Below are 18,905 nucleotides of genomic sequence, written 5' to 3' on the forward strand. Positions count from 1 at the left end.
AATGTAGCCTCTCGACTCTGCTGATATTTCCCCCAATCCTAAAACACAACATACACTTTCACAAACACTTCTTCCAATCTATGTCAAGCTTCATCAATGCTCCACAGTTTTTAAAATAAGGCAATTACGGTATGTTTACTTTGAAGTTTATTCATTGCCGCAATAAAATTAACATTGGTAACATGATCAAGTGTTTACCTTTACCATTAAAGAAATAACAAAACAAATATTACGTATATGATAAATATACAATTAAAACCTCAGTCTTATTCAACTAATAATACTTTTTCTTATTTGACTTAAATATTTTATGTTTGTTACATATCTACTTCAAATATGGCTTTTAAGGAAGATTTTGAACCAACAAATCCCTCTTCTTTTCCAACTTATTCAATGGATGGTGTCACAGCTTATAGTCCCTCACAATAAGTTACCAGACCAGTTTCTTTTTTAATTCATAAAAATCATAAAAATCAAATTAATTCCCTTTTCTCCTTCAGAAAATTAAAATAATTGAATTGAAATGTTCTCCTACTAGAATTCATACCACAAACGATTGCTACAACGTCTAGGTTACTGAATTGTATCTGTAAGGGCAAACATCATTGTTATAAATAGACATATTTGAAGAAAAAAAATACTGTTCTTATATATTGTACTCTTACTTGTGTTCCTTAAATTTGTTTAATATTACAGGTTGAGTAAACATTTCAGGTCACCCTATGAAAGAGTTGGATTACAATAATAGTAGCACATATAAATGTATGCACATCAATTATAAATAAACATATGGAAACATTTAATGAGCAGCATAAAAATGTTACAAGAATATCTTTACACCCTTTGGTCACTTACATTACTTTTCTGTTAGTAAAATATAAACATAAATTTCAGTCTATTAAAGCTTTAACGCTCTTTCGTTCTTCTTTGTGCCTTACATTATTTGACTATTAAACAAAGATTATGATTTGTTACATTCTATTTAGTTATGTATTTGTTTTCTCAGTTTGATTTAAAATATTGATATGCATGAAATTAATCTACTTGCCACAACCCAATTAATTTACCATTACCAAGATACTGTACAAACATATGACAAATTATAACCAAGAATCAAAGGAGTTTCCCCCACAGTTATTCCATCACTCAGAGTTCTTCCTATTGCTGAATAAATATGTATATGAGATTTGTAGTGAAGACTTGATTGATATGATAAACTTATCAAATGTGCTCCTCCTTCAAAGACTATTTCATTACTAATAAAACTCAGTGCTTCAAATATTTGAAAATTTAAAATTAATTGTCTTCCTCATAACTAGCCTACAACATTGTAAGAAGAGACCACCTAACCCTTATTGTTATGCCTAAAATTTTCACAAGTGATCAGCAATACAAGAAACTACAAGTTACAATCCATGTATGTACAATGTGGGCATTGATCGAAAAGAAGCAACATGAAAGCTTAATTACAATGTACTGGTCCAAAAGTTACAAAAAAGACATACGTATTATTCAATATTGCTATACAAAATATGTTACAAGTACATTCAGCGGCAAATTCATTTCTTACTGCTATAAGTTTTCAGATGGCAAAATAAGGATATAGGAATATTTCAAGGGAGACCAGATAGGTAGGGAAATATTTTCTTCATTTATGATGCTACTAAATGAAGGTTTCCTTAAAATGAAAAAGGGGAAAATAATGTTTTTGGCAAGTATACATTGTATATTTTTCTAGAAGTCAAAGTGAAGATAGAACATCACAGGAAAGGATATATTTTCGACTAATATTTTCTTTTGTATTTCTTCACTTCCTCTCTCTTGTCCTTATCCCTCACTCTTTCTCTCTCCCTCCCTCTCCCCCTATCACCTGTGACCATGAATGAACTCCCACTACAATTCAAAAACTATAATTTGACTAACTACTAACAGATACACACATGTATAATATATAGCCTATGTATGAATTATATAAATGCATTATTACTGGACTAGAGTGGCTACATGATGATACTAGTTACAAATAAAAAGTGAACACTTTTTAGTCACAATAAACTGCCCCAAAACAATGTATTTACTCCATAAACTACTACACATTATTCCATAATGAAAACGTAAGAAGACTATATTAAGATTATTTGTTGAAGTCATCTAATTTAATTTGGGGAAAAAAATAAGAATTTATGCTTATCTATGGGATTGATTTCCACATCATTTATAGAACAGCAGTTTACAAAATACCAACACTGTATTTTCTAAATAACATGTATTTCAGTCGTACCATATTTAGCAGGAAGACGAAATTCTTTAAAAAGAAATTTTATAATATGAAAGAAAGGATACACGACTTAATTTTGGGACTCTTTCCATGAATATAACTTCTTGGAATAGAAATGTTATTAGTCTAATTTAGATTTATAGTTAAATTTTATTTTTTTAGGTTGAGTAGTTATGAGAGCATCATCTTCCTTTGCCTCTTGTCCAAGATCAACAGGTTCATCTGATTTAGGACAAATTTGATATGACTGATTTGAAAAAGATTTATTTCTAGATAGCAATAAACTCTTGAATAGTGTTCCCCAGGTTGCCAATTTACTGGGTGAGCGGTAAGGTTGACGGACAGTGACTTCATTACGAGGTGTGTGATACCAGCTTCCCTCCACCTCTTCACGCTGCTGCCTGTAGGTGTGCTCGTTGCCCTGGAGAAATCTGCGGCTGCACAGTTGGAACCCCATTCTCTCTAGTCACGACCTGGCCTGCTCCTCGAGACCAAAGGTGAAGAGGATCATCCCCATTGGGGTTCTCTTCAGACCCAGAGACTCTATCTTCTTGCTCATCTTGTTCTTCATGTTGCGCATCCGGAGGGAGGCATGGATAAAGATCACTGAAAAAGATAGATACATGTACATGTAGATCCTGATAATCAACTGATACGGAACAGTGGCTCTCAAAAAAGGAGAGACTACGGAATTTTCTATTTTACAATAGAAAATCCATGAAGATCTCCAACTAGAGGAAAAGTATATCTTAAATTGCATATTTAAGATAATGCCTACAGGTTCACCAGAAGTGAACTACAGTTTACATAAAATAATTATGCAATATTTTGCATGTATTAGACATGTATTAGACATGTATTAGACACACTCTGCATATATTACCGGTATATAACTGTCTGCTTGTGAACAACTAAAATAATTGTCTGCAAATGAATGACTCTTACGTGTATATGGACCTCTTGCAAAATGTTTATCATCCATGTTACTTAAAAGCAAGACCTAAATGGCAGATAGGTAATAGAGACCACAAGTTTCCCTGCAGAGAGGTTGTAAGTGAATTTTTGTTTGTCTTACCACTTGCTGGTGCGGCCAAGCCCCAGATAAGAACAAGAATGCTGCCAAAGAGATAAAAGAGAAGCCAGATCACAAGGCAGAGCGCGACCACACAGACCACTGGATGGTCCTTCTTGAATTCCTTCACTTCTTTCTTATTGGTAGAACAGTAACTAAATCCAAGGAATGCTGCTATCACAATGGCCAAACCCAATAGCATCTGCGAAGGATTTATACATCTAAAGAAAGAAAGAAATAATGGGAAGTATGGATTACCATTCCTAATTATAACCAAACTACCCATGGCAGAAGCTGGACACAAAAATAAAACAAACAAAAAATATATCTACAAATTAACTTGTTCTGGATAAACTAAATAACGTTGAGATTGCATAGAGATTATTGTTTCTATAGATGAACAAATTATCAGTTCTATTGTCTGGAAATGGAAATTAAACATGTAAACTTTAATAAATGTTACATATATCTACAACTTGAAAACATTATTGTACACAGACACAGAAAATGGAACCTCATTGCATTCATTTGATTAGAAAGATTTACTTCTTTCCTGGCTGATTATTAACACCTACATGTATAAAAAGACAACATTTATCATTCCAAACAACAATATATTGCATAAAAAGGTTATTTCATTAATGTCATTTTATCAATTTATCTGCAATATCGACAGATACAGAGTCTAGACCGCTACTAGATCTAGACCTAGTCTGTTTCCGTAATTGAGGCATAAAAGCTTAAAATAGAATCCAATGTTAAGCAACAGCTTTTATGAAATGTCTAGATAAATACCCACCCCAACCTACATTAATATAATAGTGTACTTAAATTGTTGACACCAATCGAAAAGTAACATATAAAAACGGGTAATACTAATAACCACGGCCACGCCCATTTCCAACACCAACAACCCACAATCACTAATTATTTCCAGCACAGATAAAAATGCGTGGGGCTTCCAACAATGCACTTACCCAACAATAAGGAAAATGACGACGAGAATGAGGAAATAATTCGTCTGGTAATACAGCAAATTATCTATCACTCGGTTGGCCCATCTCATTGGATTTCCTACGGCTGGGGCAGAAAATCTGGCCGATTCCTTGATAAAATCGTCCAAAGGGCGAAAAGGGGGGATTTCAATGTCATCCATCTTGCAGTGTTGACGTCGACTGTTAATTAAAAATGCCGAGCGCCCGCTGCTGGCAGGATCTCGGCGGAGTGCGGATATTCATTAGCCTCTCGACCCGAAGGTTAAGGGTGACACAACAGCTAAAATTCAGGTCAAACTTTGCATGAGGGACGGAATATTTTATCTCCATACATCAACATTACATTCTTGAGTGTCAAAACTCTCGTATAAAAACTTGAATACTTCATAATGGCCGAAGAACCGTAAGTATGGACGTATTAACTTCGAGTTGTGTTTATGAGGAACATAGTAGTCCCATGTGCTTATACTTGTGATGTACATTGTAGAAAGTTTTGAATTTGAGAGTTTAGCACTTTGGGTTTTCAACATCTGTCAAAGTAAAAGATAAGAAAGCCTTTTGGCTATATATTTTTTTGGGAAATCACTCATTTGTCAGCGAACACACACTTGTGTTAGTCGCTACTTGAGTGTAGAGTTGAGTGTAGAGTAGAAAAAGGAGACCTGTGGCAGTGCATGTGACGGCAGTGACGCAATCATGAAGCACTATTTCTATACTATATTTATATAGACTATAGCCTAGTACTAGTTAGTACTGTGCGGAGCGAATGGTGGCTTCCTATTTCATAATAGTTTACTATTGGTCACTATTAATCAAGTTATAAAGTCAAACTGCAAATAAAAAAGTTATTTGTGGCATGATCGTGAAAGTAAATGATTCATTTCAAATATCTTTAGACCCATTTTTTTTAAATGTCTAGATCTATTTTGGGATGTTAATTTTTCCCTATGTTTTTTGATTTAATCCTGGGAAACTACAGTTATACCAGAAAGCAAACAAGTTGTGCATGAAGTACTCCATAAACTTGTATTTTAATTTTTTTTTTTTTTTTTTTTTTTTTTTGGGGGGGGGGGGGGGGGGGGTCTAAAGGTAAAGACCAGTATTGGAAACGCCCCAATTTCAAAAAATGTAATGGAAGCTCTCATTACCAATCATGTGAAAGAATATGTTTTGACTAATACATGATGATAAAAAATTTGCTGGGAAACCGCCTACTAATTCATATATTTGGTAAATTTGTTTCTCTCATGGTCTGTGAGAGATATAGGGTAGTCCCATATACATCTTTCTGTGTATAGTGCTTGTAACTTTACGAAGAATGGCCCAAATTTCTTATCATTTTGATGATTCCAGAACCTTGCAGATGCTAGATGCTAGATGATCAACCTTTTCTGATCGATTCCACAACGTTTCTTTCACAATGCAATTGCATGACCATAACTGGTCTTTACCTTTAATGCAAGTTATGCAACCCTTTATATCAGCTTATTCTAGTTGTTTAGATTGATAAGTTTTTTCCAGTTAATAAATCGGTTACAAATTTGAAGAATAACAAAGAAAGCTTGACTAAATCCAGCATGTTATTTTCCCCTCTTTCCAGCATGACAGTGGACAGTCCAGACGCTTCAGAGTGGTCAGGGCGATGGACACACATTAGGAAACTCCTGGAAAGAACAGGACCATTCGCTACTCCAGAATTTGAGCCAAGTACAGAGGTACATTCATATCTTCAAATCCTCAATAGACTTATATATTATATCATAATCATATTATATTATATTATTATAATATAATGTTATTGCCATACATGTATATATGCATACATCTGCCCAGTAGCATCATAGTTTTGTTGGTAGTAATAACAATGATGATGTTGATGAAGATGAAGATGATGATAATGATGATGATGATGATGATGATGATGAAAAGGATGATGATGATGATGATGAAAAGGATGATGATGATGATGAAAAGGATGATGATACTGATGAGTAAAAGGATGATGATAATGATGATGAAAAGGATAATGATGATGAAAAAATACTATACTGGCAAATATTTGATATTGGGGAAGGGCAATGATGAATTTGCCCTATATGTTACCCTTTGCAGGAAAGATATAAATGTACACAATGATTGTATGTTTATGGTGGCCCTACTACGAGCATCATAGAGCTATGGCCTATGGGCCACATATCCAGAAAATGGTGCTCTCAAATGTTGATTTTGCATTTCATTTTATATTAGCATCATACAATACATGTATAATGAGCAAATAAATGTGCCATTAACTTTTCAGCTGCTTGGGATCATGTTGGAGCATCTACGAGTCTTGGTAATCGGTGCTGGAGGTCTTGGCTGTGAGATACTCAAAGACTTGGTAAGACTGTTTCAACCATCAAACATGATCATCTAGGAAACAATATAAGTGTCTGACATTGGGGGGGGGGGGGAGGCAAGATATTATCTGATAAATAAAGTCAGAAAATCTGGGACAAACTACATTTTCTAAGAACAGAAATACATTTATGATTTAATGGTTTATTTCCTTTATAGATACCTGAAATATGACATAAGACTAAAATACTTAGGCCCTGATTCTTGCACATAGAATCAAATATATTTGATAGGAGTCAACTATTTGCTTAAAAAACCCTTATGTTCCTTAGTAAGTTTTATAAATAGTTATGTTGCCTTTGATGAGAAGGTATATAGTAATGAAGTTTTGTATTTATGGTAGTCATTTGATGTTTATAGTGGTTTTACTTGTAGAACTCAGGTTATGTATATTGGGGATGATACCAAAATAATATTAGCAGGGAAGATTATGATCTCCTGAATTGTCTATTAAATATTCAGAATTAACATCCACCCTTCTTTGTAACCTGTAACATTTGTTATGCCTCCGCCACCGAAGGTGGTGCCGGAGGCATCATGTTTTCGGGTTGTCCGTCCGTACGTCCCGTTTGATCGTTATCACAATATCTCAAGAACCATTTAAGATTTAAACTTAAGACTCGGGAATAGTATTTATCACCATAGGAAGACGATCTGATTAGATTTTGGAGTACGTAGGTCAAAGGTCACAGGTCACAGAGGTCAACTTATGAAATTCCTTGTATTGAGTTTGTTAGCGCGATATCTCAAGAACCATTCGAGATTTAAACTTCAAACTTAAGGATAGTATGTATCACCATAGGAAGACGATCTGATTAGATTTTGGAGCACGTATGTCAAAGGAAAAGGGTCACAGAGGTCAACTTATGAAATTCCATACATTGAGATTGTTATCATGATATCTCAAGAACCACTGGAGATTTAAACTTCAAACTTAGTGATGGTGTGTATCACTATAGGAAAACAATCTAATTACATTTTGGGTCACGAGGTCAAAGGTCACAGGGCTCATTATGTATGCAAAAACAGCTTGTGATCGCGTTATCTGAACAACCGATTGATGGATTCCTGCCAAACTTTGGTCATGTATGTATCTTGCAGAGCTGATGAACTGATTAGATTTTGGGGTCACGAGGTCAAAGGTCACAGGGCTCATTATGTATGCAAAAACAGCTTGTGATCGCGTTATCTGAAGAACCGATTGATGGATTCCTGCCAAACTTTGGTCATGTATGTATCTTGCAAAGCCAATGAACTGATTAGATTTTGGGGTCACGAGGTCAAAGGTCACAGCGCACATTGTGTATGCAAAAACAGCTCGTGATCGCCTTATCTCAAGAACCGATTGATGGATTCCTGCCAAACTTAGGTCATGTATGTTACTTGCAGAGCTGATGAACTGATTAGATTTTGGGGTCATGAGGTAAAGGTCAAGGTCATGCGGCTCATTATGTATGCAAAAATAGCTTGTGATCGTATTATCATTAGAACAGATTGATGGATTCCTGCCAAACTTAGATCATTTATGTATCTTGCAGAGCCAATGAATGGTTCATAAGATCAAAGGTCATGGGCTCATTATGTATGCAAAAATAGCTTGTGGACGCATTCTCATTAGAACTGACAGATGGATTACTATTTAACTCAGGAAATCTTGCAGAGCCAATGAACTGAGTAGATTTTAGGGTCATGAGGTCAAAGATCAAAGGGTCATATATGAGAAATTGCTTATAATCACGATATTCTGAGAACATGTTAATGGATTACAATTGAACTTGAATTTGAAAAATTTCTTCCGTTTCGGTTTGTAAAATTGCTCTATGACGGAGGCATCATTTTCGACTGCGCGCAGTCGAATTCCATCTAGTTTCCTATGTAACTTATAACTTTGCTATTTGTAATGTGTCATCATCTTCATTAGATCATTGAATAAGCTCTCCGCAGGATATTTTGAATTATACTCAAACAAGATCCGTTTATTACACTGATAGTTCCAATAGTTAATAACATCATGCTGTATGTAGTGTTAGTTATGTGATTTAATGTGATGAAATACAAATTTTTTAATTATTATCAGATTTGTTATCAGAGATCTATTTATTTACATCTACGGAGTTTGTCTGTTTTTTGTTTTTCCATTGTAATTTGCATAATTATTCCCAGAGAGTTGTAGAAAGTTGTTTTTGATAAAGATGAGCCCTACTTCTTCTGATACTCACTACTAAAGTTAAAAGACAGTACCGTAAGTGAAGAATTTCTCAATTAGTGGTTTGAAATAAAATCCAAATGTTTTGTACACAGGAGCTTTTAAATCATTTTGTGTTGTTGTCAGAAGGCTCTATGTGGTCTTCCTTTACATTTTTCCAGGATGTTTAATTTCTGTACATGCATTTCTACATTTTATTTCAGTATTCCATATTACACTTCCTGTGTAGCAAAACTGTGGAAAATATATAACATGTCGCTATCTTGAGTAGATGATCTTTCACATTTAATCTTGAATTAATAGATATATATGCTCCCTATCTTTTAATAACATCATTTATGTTTTTTTAGACGATAATGCATTCTAATAGATGAACTTGCTCTCAATTTAGCTTATCCCTTAGGTTCATTCATAGACACATACAAGCATCTATTTACTTATTTGCAAAATTTTGTAGATTTCACAAAATTGCCTTCACTTTAAAATTGTATATACTGATACTCCTTGCACATTGTAGAGGTCATTTATTAAACATTTGACCTGTGATGGGGGAAATATCCATACTTCATATTCTATGTATAATGCATACATGTACATACAAAATATTTTTCTCCTCCCTTGCCAGGCTCTGAGTGGTTTTCGTCAGATTGATGTTATTGACATGGATACTATAGATCTTTCAAACTTGAATAGACAGTTCCTGTTTCGGTAAGCTAGAAAAATGTTTCACAACTTTTTGTTTTCTTCCCTCCTTTTTTAAATCACACCCTTGTGTGAGATGAGCATGGGAATAATTAATGATACTAATGATGATAATGTAAAATGAAGGGAAAATGGATTATTATAATAGTGAGGAATGATTATTGAAAAAAGCAACAATATATGTCATATTTAACCTATGTGCATATCAAAATCTCTAATCAAAATTCAGATTAGTTCCATAAGACACTCCAATAAAACATATTCTTTCACATACATGCTTGATTTATTGATAATTACTGTTTTTTGCCATCTTTCTTCGTGAACTTTTGTATAGAATATTCAATACTTCATATTATAAAAACCATGGAAATTCTTTAATTGTCCAACTTTGTGTGAACACTCAAAAGGAACAAAATATGCAATATAGTGAATCTCTAATAGTTTTGTTTGTTTTCTGTCATTGGGATACAGAACCAAGGATGTTGGTAAAGGAAAGGCAACAGTAGCAGCTGATTTCATCAATGACAGAGTTGCAGGCTGTAAAGTCACACCGTATCCTTATATCATCAGCATAACATCACTTTGTGGTGCAGATTATCACACTTTGATTTGTATTTATTTTTCTTATCAGCTTTTTAAAATCTTCCACTTTGTTGAAGATAGAAATAAAGTGACGTTTTTGGTGATAATTTAAGTTATGAATATGAATGGTTTAGTTTAACTATTTCTAATTCCATTTGTATTGTTTATGGGAGCCGATTGGTCTCTGTATTAAGCTGATGGGAATGAGAAAATTCAATAGTCAACAGGTTTCGTGTTTGCCAATCTTTCTTGTTTTGCCTGTTTTGAGAGTAATGACAATTTGTTTTAGTTTGGCGAAAATAAACGATTTTCAAATATATCATTGATATTTTGATAGTATTTTTTTTTTTTTTTTTTTTTAAATTTACATGACAGTTTATTGATAGTGAGATGTATATTTCCTGTCTTTTTGTAATTGCCATAAGTTGTAATATTTATCTGTGAAATAAGCGCATGGTAATACATTTATTGATAAGAATATGAAGTTATGTGGCATAAATATAAATGATGCAGCTGTGGATCTTCTTTTACATGTATGTTACTTCATTCTTTTTTTATGTCTTATGGTCAAGTTATTGCCTTAACTAACTCTTTCTTTCAGTCACTTTGATAGAATTGAAAGTTTTGATGAAACTTTTTACAGACGTAAGTATGAATATGCATCAAATTTGTGACAATTATTTATTAATTATGGTTTTAGTTTGATCAAGTGAAGGCAAGTTCATATAACTTTAAAATAATGATAAAGAACAAGTACAATTATTAGACTCTATACCTTTATATATATGTGTATAGTATATATATTCATCCAACTATGACACAACTTTTCTTTTTTTTTGGGGGGGGGGGGTGGGGTTGTTATAGAAGACTTAAATTACTTTATTTCCATTAAAGAAATGTATATTGTCCTTAATATTTTGAAAAAAGAAAGGAGAGAGAGGGAGACAAAATGACAGTAAAGATTTGTAAACTACTCTTTAAGTGAATTTAAAGTGAACTTTTTATTGTGCTTGATCTCATGGAATAGATTGGTTTTTGTAATTGTTGCTTGTTTTTCTCCTTCTCATTTGCAGAGTTCCATTTGATTGTATGTGGCCTAGATTCCATCGTAGCAAGACGTTGGATGAATGGAATGCTGGTAAGTTACAAGGAGCTAGTGTCTCAAAATATTCTCAAATATTCTTTTTATGTTTTACTCTCTCTCTCTCTCTCTCGTTTCATTTACCCCTAATTGATATTAATCTTTAAAAATGTTTAGATCCTATTCAATTTTAGTCGTTTGTAATGTGAGTTTTAAGGAAGGATTTCATATTTTAAAGAGCTTTTACATATCAATGTTAATGATTACAATAAATTAAGTCCATAGAATATGTATGGTAAACACACTTATCTTTGCTTATGAGCTTTCAGCATTGATTTTCTTGCATCCGATACATTTTCTGCCTTGTATTCTTGCCCGATATGTATGGGAGTATTGTGGTTTATTGATGAAGGCCCTTGACTCTCATACAGGAGGTCCTGGGTTCTACCTTTCCTTTGTGCTAGCATCCTTAGACAAGGGCCCTGTTGCATAAAACTTACCATTGATAGTAACTTTGCCATCAATGGCAACTACCATGGTAACAGGGCTCAACAGCCAATCAAAATCATGGTTTCCATGGTAGTTACCATCAATGGTAAGTTTTGTGCGACAGGGCCAAGGTGTTTTGCTCTCATTTGTGTCTGTCAACCCATGTGTATTAAATAGGTACATGGCAACGCTAGGGTAATTAAAATTGCTAATCTTCATGAAGAACACTTTTGATACTAATGAGGATACCCTGGGTAAATAAGACCATATATTCATCAGCTACTGTCCCTCTTTTGAACATTTCTTGTGTTCTTTCTATGTCTACTAGCTCAGCATGGTCGGGTATGATGATGAAGGTAACATGGACCCAGACACCATTAAGCCTATGATAGACGGAGGTACAGAGGGGTTCAAAGGTAACGCCAGGGTCATCATGCCCGGGATGACCCCATGTATAGAGTGCACCCTTGACCTCTACCCTCCTCAGGTATGTTCATCTCAAATGGATCAGAGTAAAAGGGCTTTTTGTTCATGGTAGTTGTTTCAGATTTGCCCTAAATTTGAGGTTTCCCTGTGGTAGGTCTTACAATTTTTTTTACTGTCTTGTCCGAATAGATAACATGAATATAATGTGATAAATGACACATGCAGTGCTTTTTCTTCATTTTTTATATGTGAGTATGCATGTAAATCTACAGAATAGTGAAGTTATGATTTACAGTAGGTTTGAACTGATTTCTTTGTTGTCCATGTAGTCACAATTAAATACTGGCAGATTAATATCTTATGAGGAATTTTCTGGCAATATTTGTATGAAAAGTTAAAAGGTTACAGTTCACAAATTTAAATGGCTGACATGAAATGGTGGCTATCATGACAATTTATCATGAGACTGTTTATGAAATCTAATATGAACCTGAATCTGATATATTCCGGTAAAATTGAAACTTGTAACATTTTTACACTCATGAAAGTTTTTTAAATGAATAAGGATGTAAATTGAGTTTAACTCAATTATAAACAAACAATCGCTAATATCCTTTATCGCATTGAACATTTCATGAGATAATAAATCCATAATTAAGTTTTTTGAAGTCTAATGGTTTTGCCTGAAGATGTTCACTCCTAATTGATTCTCTTGTTTGTACATGAAATTTTCAGGTGAACTTTCCCATGTGCACCATTGCTCATACACCAAGGCTTCCAGAACACTGCATTGAGTATGCCAAGGTTCTACTCTGGCCACAAGAAGATCCGTTTGGTGGTAAGTAATACCATTAATCACATATCCAATTTCATTGAAAACAGTTTTGAGCCCAAAGGTTTTACATATGAGCTTGAAGCCAAGTTTAAGCTGTTGCAGTGGATATTTCTTTGAAGAAAATGTTTTTCAAACTTGTGTAGAATTGTTGATATTTTATAGTAATAAACTGATTGGGTCAGCCATATTTTTAAAGCAAATATTGAAAACGTGCTGTAGGCCGTAAACTCTGAAAGTTGGCAATTAACACAAATATATGTACATATTATGGAACAAGGGTGCAGGTAAACAATGTATATGGCCTGGATATTTGGCAGATGGTATTTAGTTATGCTAATTGAGTTTACTATCAAAGTTAGAATCTCTATATTTTAAATTAATTTTGAATCCTTGCCAGAATTGCACACTTTTGAATGAAAATATATCTATTTTAACTGATGGTCTTTTCTTTGTATTTCAGCTGGTATTTTGTTAGATGGAGATGACCCTTCTCATGTCCAGTGGATCTTTGAGAAGGCTCAGGACAGAGCTGACCAGTACAACATTACAGGAGTCACCTACAGATTGACCCAAGGTATACCAGTTGCCAAGTTTTTTAATGTTATGATTATTTTGTAACAATGCTCAGCATTTATATTTACTGTTGACCTCAGAAAAATGTTTCTGAAAATTAAGATTTTCCTTAGAGATAGGACATTTGATTTGCTTATTTACACATTATTCAAAAAGTGTGTACATGATGTTAATGTGGTTTGTTATATTCTCTATGTTTTGCCTTTGTAGAACAAAGAAATTGATTCATTATAAATACAATTCAATTCATGTTTGTTTTTCCATTTTTCTCTTGTCTTTCCTATGCACCCTCTCATTCAATCCATCTGTCTCACTCCATTTCTCTTTCTCACCTGTCCTGTTTATCTCTCTCTCTCTCTCTCTTTCTCTCTCTCTCTCTCTCTCTATTAACCTCCTGTCCTGTTTATATCTTTCTCTCAGGTGTTGTAAAGAGGATCATCCCAGCTGTAGCCTCAACCAATGCAGTCATTGCTGCTCAGTGTGTCACAGAAGCCTTCAAAATTGCTACAAGGTACAATTACGGTGATATATGGGACTATCACTATGTAACGATATATATTTCCCTCCAGAGATTTTAAGAGATCCCTTCTGTCCTTTGGGGGTCTTTTCTTTGTAAATTTAAGTTAAGAGATATATAGTTTGTCATTTAGAATGTGTTGATGTTTACTATTATGATAAAAGCTTAAGAATTACAGTGTATCATAATATTTTTGTTTTCCAACTGATAATTGAAGTAAAAAGATATATTTTTTAAAATTTGTATTAATTTGTTTTGTTTTATCTTCTTTTCCAATATAAATTATACATTTATTAATACAAATGTGGGGTTATGTTATAAGTTCATCACTTTTTATAATCCCCCACATTGACATCAATTCATTTGTTGTCTGATGTTATTCTATATTTCTGCTTTTGTTCTTGTTGAAATTTTCTCCCCCTTTATAATATTTACTATGTATTTCGTGTATATTGTTTGAATTTTTTTATGGAAATGTGGAAATAAATCATTTCAATTCAAGGTGTTTTTTTTCTTGATAGTTGCTGCTTTCCTTTGAAGAATTACATGGTCTTCAATGACACAGATGGTTTATACACATACACATATGAGGCTGAAAGAAAGGTAATGTTTCCAGCTCCTCATGTTTGATGTTTAAAAGGCTTATTCTGACATGAATAGGAAGAAATGGATGCAGTAATCGGGTAACCCTGTAAAAAAAAGGAGGTCTAGACATTCTAGCGGTATGCTATGTTATTTTCAGATTTTCTTGTATTCTTGATCTGTTCATTACATTCAAGTTTAAAACCCTTGTAAAATATAATTTACATGTTTTTTTTATATGGACAATTGGACTTTAAATGGGTATGTTACAACAACAACAACAATTTTGTTAATATAAATATGAACCCTCCCCCCTTTACAATACAATATTGCTATCTAGTGGTGAACTGTTACCAGAGAATCAAATATTTACGAAACTCTGTATCATGATTGAATTGAATTCTTTCATCCACCCATCCATCCTTCCACTCATCCATCCATTCATTTGTTTGTCCATTCATTAATTTATTTACGTATTATGTTTATGATACAGGAAGACTGTCTTGCATGCAGTAGAAAACCCCAGAATCTAGAGCTGCCAGAGGATGCTACATTACAAATGCTAGTGGACCATCTTACAGAGAGCAATACATTGTAAGCTACTCTTTTAGCATGTGTGATACTAGAAACATGATTTATTATGTATAGGACCATTGTTCATTGTATTAATGTGATTTGATATACCAGCACACAAGATGTGTGAACAATATATGCACATATGATTGTAGATTTTAATCGAAATATTTACTGACTGGGCGCTAGTTTAAAAGAAGAAAAGGGAAGAAAAAAAATCATCTTACTGCAAAACCCCAATACTGTACGTTTAGAGTTATGATTTGAAAGAGGAATTGCCTGAAGCACAAAGTCATGATGCAACTTTTTTCTTGTCGATCAAGCAACAGAAAAGTATCATTAACACGTAATTCAACTCTATACAATATATATATATATATATATATATATATATATACCTGTGACACAAAATGAAAATTAAGATTTTTTTTCAAGTAGTATTCAAAAGGCCGATGACTTTTTATTCAAATCCTATGTTTTTACAGACAAATGAAAGCACCAAGCATCACGACGACAGTAGATGGAAGGAATAAAACATTGTACATGCAGAGTGTGGAATCTATCAGGAAAAGAACAAAGGAAAATCTACCAAAGAAATTAACAGGTGAGCTTTCAACCGGGTGGAAAATAATTACACTTTCAAGCTGTATTGATTATTATAATGTTGAATTGTAAAATCAAATCATAAAATTCCACCAAATAAGAGACATATGCCATTTATGAGATAACTACTAATATTTGTGACACAGCTAAGGAGACTTGCTAAATACTTTGTCATAAACTTTTAATTTTGTGCAAGACTATAGTGGTATAAAAGATGGAAAATTTGTTGGAGGTGATAAAGTGCCTTCACTCTTGTAAAAGTATGGTCTTTTTTCATGTAAAAGTTTTCCAATTGCAACAGATAGTTGCATCATCTTATCCTCTTCATTTCCAAATTACAAACTCTAATTTCAATTCAGATAAGATACAAACCAATCAGTCTACTATTCAAAATCTTTCAATCAGTTTTAGATGATGCTTCTCATCACACGAGCTAAGAAGTACTATGTAGTCCTCTGAATGATCATGGAGACTTGTGATTTTCCTTTGTATAATTTACGTCTTTTACATTTGATAACTGAATATTATAAACATACATTTCGAAAGTAAATACAGAATCATAGTTGTACTTTATATATTTGTTTCAATGTTTGTTTTTCTTTATATTTGTTTTAATGATTCCTTGTTTTCCTCTGTAGATCTGGGACTGTTAAGCGGTAATGAATTAGCTGTTGCAGATGCTACAACTCCCTCCTGTCTCATCTTCATTCTCAAACTTGTACCAAAGTGAGAGTTTATTATGAATTGGTACAACATTAACATGATTTTGTAATCCATGTGTTCTGCTCTCAGTCTGTGAAATGTAAAAACTGAAAGTTTTATAAATGAAAAATTTCACTTCATAGTATTACTGTTGTATGTAGAGTCGTCATGAAGATTCAATTGTGACAAATACCTCAAGTACAGTGAGGTTTATATGCACATGCGGTTTCATCCAAAAGCGGCAACTTGCTCTCTCTCTCTCTCTCTCTGGTTTTGTTTGTTTATCAGTGAATTAAAAGAGAGGTACATTCAACATCAATGTTGTAAAACAAAAAAGCCATACAGAGGGAAAGACAGTTATGGTGCAAACTATTTTCAATTTCTTCTATGCAAAGGTAGTAATGTTAGCGTCTTTGTATGTGTGTTTGCATATGTATTTATATGAAAGGGGAATGTCCTCAAGTTGACTACACTGGATGGAAAGTACCTTTTATTTGGCAAGTCCAAGCTATTTCGTCTCCTACGTTACCGTTCACATCTCAGATTTTAATATACCAGGTACATGTATCTGATCTACTGGAGCTTATATCAGACACATTTGATTTCAATTTATGTTCAGAACTCCTCCACACTTGAAAACATATGGTACACCGAATAGCCTGGACTTGCCCAACAGAGAGATCATTTTGCAATCTTTATTATTTTGTGAAGTGTGGCACAACAGTCTATTTTGAGAGACCTACTCACTGAAAAGAACCCTTTTTATGTATACCAAACTCAAACTGTTCCTGGATATTATTTCAATGAACAATCGTAAATTTATAACCTGTCCAATGTAAGAAATTCCACCCCAAAAGAAAAGAAGACCCAAGACAATTTTAGTCATGCTTCTGACTTGGAGACATTCCATCTGTTGAACTCAAGACTAGTCATGAACATATAAGACACTGTAAAATATAGTGAAATTATAAAATAAAAATGTTGTGTTTTAATACCACAAATAATGTAATGTAAGAATATTTATTTCTCACATTAGCATAAACTTTGATACATTGTAATACTTCATAGCGCCACTGACATCCAAGTGTTGGAGAAATATAAGTTGTACATGTATCAAAGAAAACAGTGTTCTTCTTCTTCTTCTTCTTCAAGATAATCTGCCTCCTTCAATACTGAAGATTCTTGCAGATGCCGTATACTCGGCCTGGTTGGAGTATGCAGGTGGACCACTATAAATTGTTTTGTAATTGCAGATAATATTAATTGATGATTATAAAAGCTTGTTGCTGAAACAATCATTCATAAATTTATTTAGACGAATTAAAGTGAAGGATACATGTACATCAAGGGTATTCCTGCAATATGCCACCAATGTATATAAAGGCAGTACATGTTTCAGTCTATGTGTGCAATTGCATTATCTTTGTTGGCCTATAAAACTGAAGAAATGCCCATAACTTTCCCTCCATTCTTATTTTCGTTCACTCTGGAAAACTCTGGAAATTTCAAACCCCATATATATGTCTGTCTTTATACTTTTTGTACTGTAAATTCCAATGAAAATGTATGTTAATGTCTCAGTGACTATTTGATAGTCCCTAAATCCAACTGCTGGATACATGTAAAACATGAGTAAAAGTAAGAACACTCTATATAACTCAGTACACAGTACCATAATATTTATTAAAGGAACATGTATTTCTGGGATAAAATAATAAGAATTCAAATTGATCATGTACAATATCAAACAGAGTGCATGTACTTTCTAGCAAGGGTGTGATAGTTACATTAATCTCAATGTATAATGATTGACAAAGTGTTAAAGGTACTATGTCCCATTTGCAGGCCCAAAAAATGAAAAAGTTAAATTCCAACTGCATTTGAGAGATAATACTAATTTAGAACTTTCCTAAAGAGGCGGGGCTTGAAAATGTCTTCAAGTGGGAAAATAACGACTATTAGTTGTCAAATCGACTTTAGGGCTATAGAGCCCCAAAATAATAGTCTTGATTTTCAGACAATTGTACCGAATGGTCATACGTTTTATGCTGCGCAAAGATTCAATCAGTTTAATCTTGGCCATCACAAGAAGTGGGTTATTGATGTAGACAAATGCTCATGTACCCTTTACAACTCTTTTCATGTATGTTATTACCAAAGAAGAAAAAAAGCCAGTCAGTCACTCAATAGTGTCTGACAGTAAAGTCTAGCAAGTAAACGGGTTTCCTTGCATAATTTGAATATGAGGACACTGCTAACGTTTAAATTTCACAGATAGGACATACATGACAT

At 33.5% G+C, this 18,905-nt stretch overlaps 2 protein-coding genes across 2 annotated transcripts; one reads left to right on the plus strand and one right to left on the minus strand.

Moving 5' to 3' along the window:
• Positions 1-126: 126 nt before the first annotated feature.
• LOC576089 (PRA1 family protein 2) lies at positions 127-4,554 on the minus strand. Its single transcript, XM_776434.5, has 3 exons — positions 4,328-4,554; positions 3,354-3,571; positions 127-2,884 (listed from the first exon to the last, which is right to left on the minus strand). The coding sequence occupies exons 1-3, from the start codon at positions 4,504-4,506 to the stop codon at positions 2,745-2,747; spliced, it is 537 nt and encodes a 178-aa protein (XP_781527.3). The 5' UTR covers positions 4,507-4,554; the 3' UTR covers positions 127-2,744.
• Position 4,555: 1 nt separating this feature from the next.
• Positions 4,556-18,253, plus strand: LOC587059 (NEDD8-activating enzyme E1 catalytic subunit). Its single transcript, XM_030973116.1, has 15 exons — positions 4,556-4,748; positions 5,946-6,060; positions 6,645-6,725; positions 9,574-9,656; positions 10,122-10,202; positions 10,834-10,877; positions 11,306-11,370; positions 12,131-12,289; positions 12,964-13,066; positions 13,524-13,637; positions 14,057-14,147; positions 14,675-14,756; positions 15,229-15,329; positions 15,794-15,912; positions 16,550-18,253. The coding sequence occupies exons 1-15, from the start codon at positions 4,735-4,737 to the stop codon at positions 16,639-16,641; spliced, it is 1,344 nt and encodes a 447-aa protein (XP_030828976.1). The 5' UTR covers positions 4,556-4,734; the 3' UTR covers positions 16,642-18,253.
• The last annotated feature ends 652 nt before the right edge of the window (positions 18,254-18,905 follow it).

This window comes from Strongylocentrotus purpuratus, unplaced genomic scaffold (assembly GCF_000002235.5).
Source record: "Strongylocentrotus purpuratus isolate Spur 01 unplaced genomic scaffold, Spur_5.0 spur5_scaffold_6, whole genome shotgun sequence".
Taxonomy (NCBI): domain Eukaryota; kingdom Metazoa; phylum Echinodermata; class Echinoidea; order Camarodonta; family Strongylocentrotidae; genus Strongylocentrotus; species Strongylocentrotus purpuratus.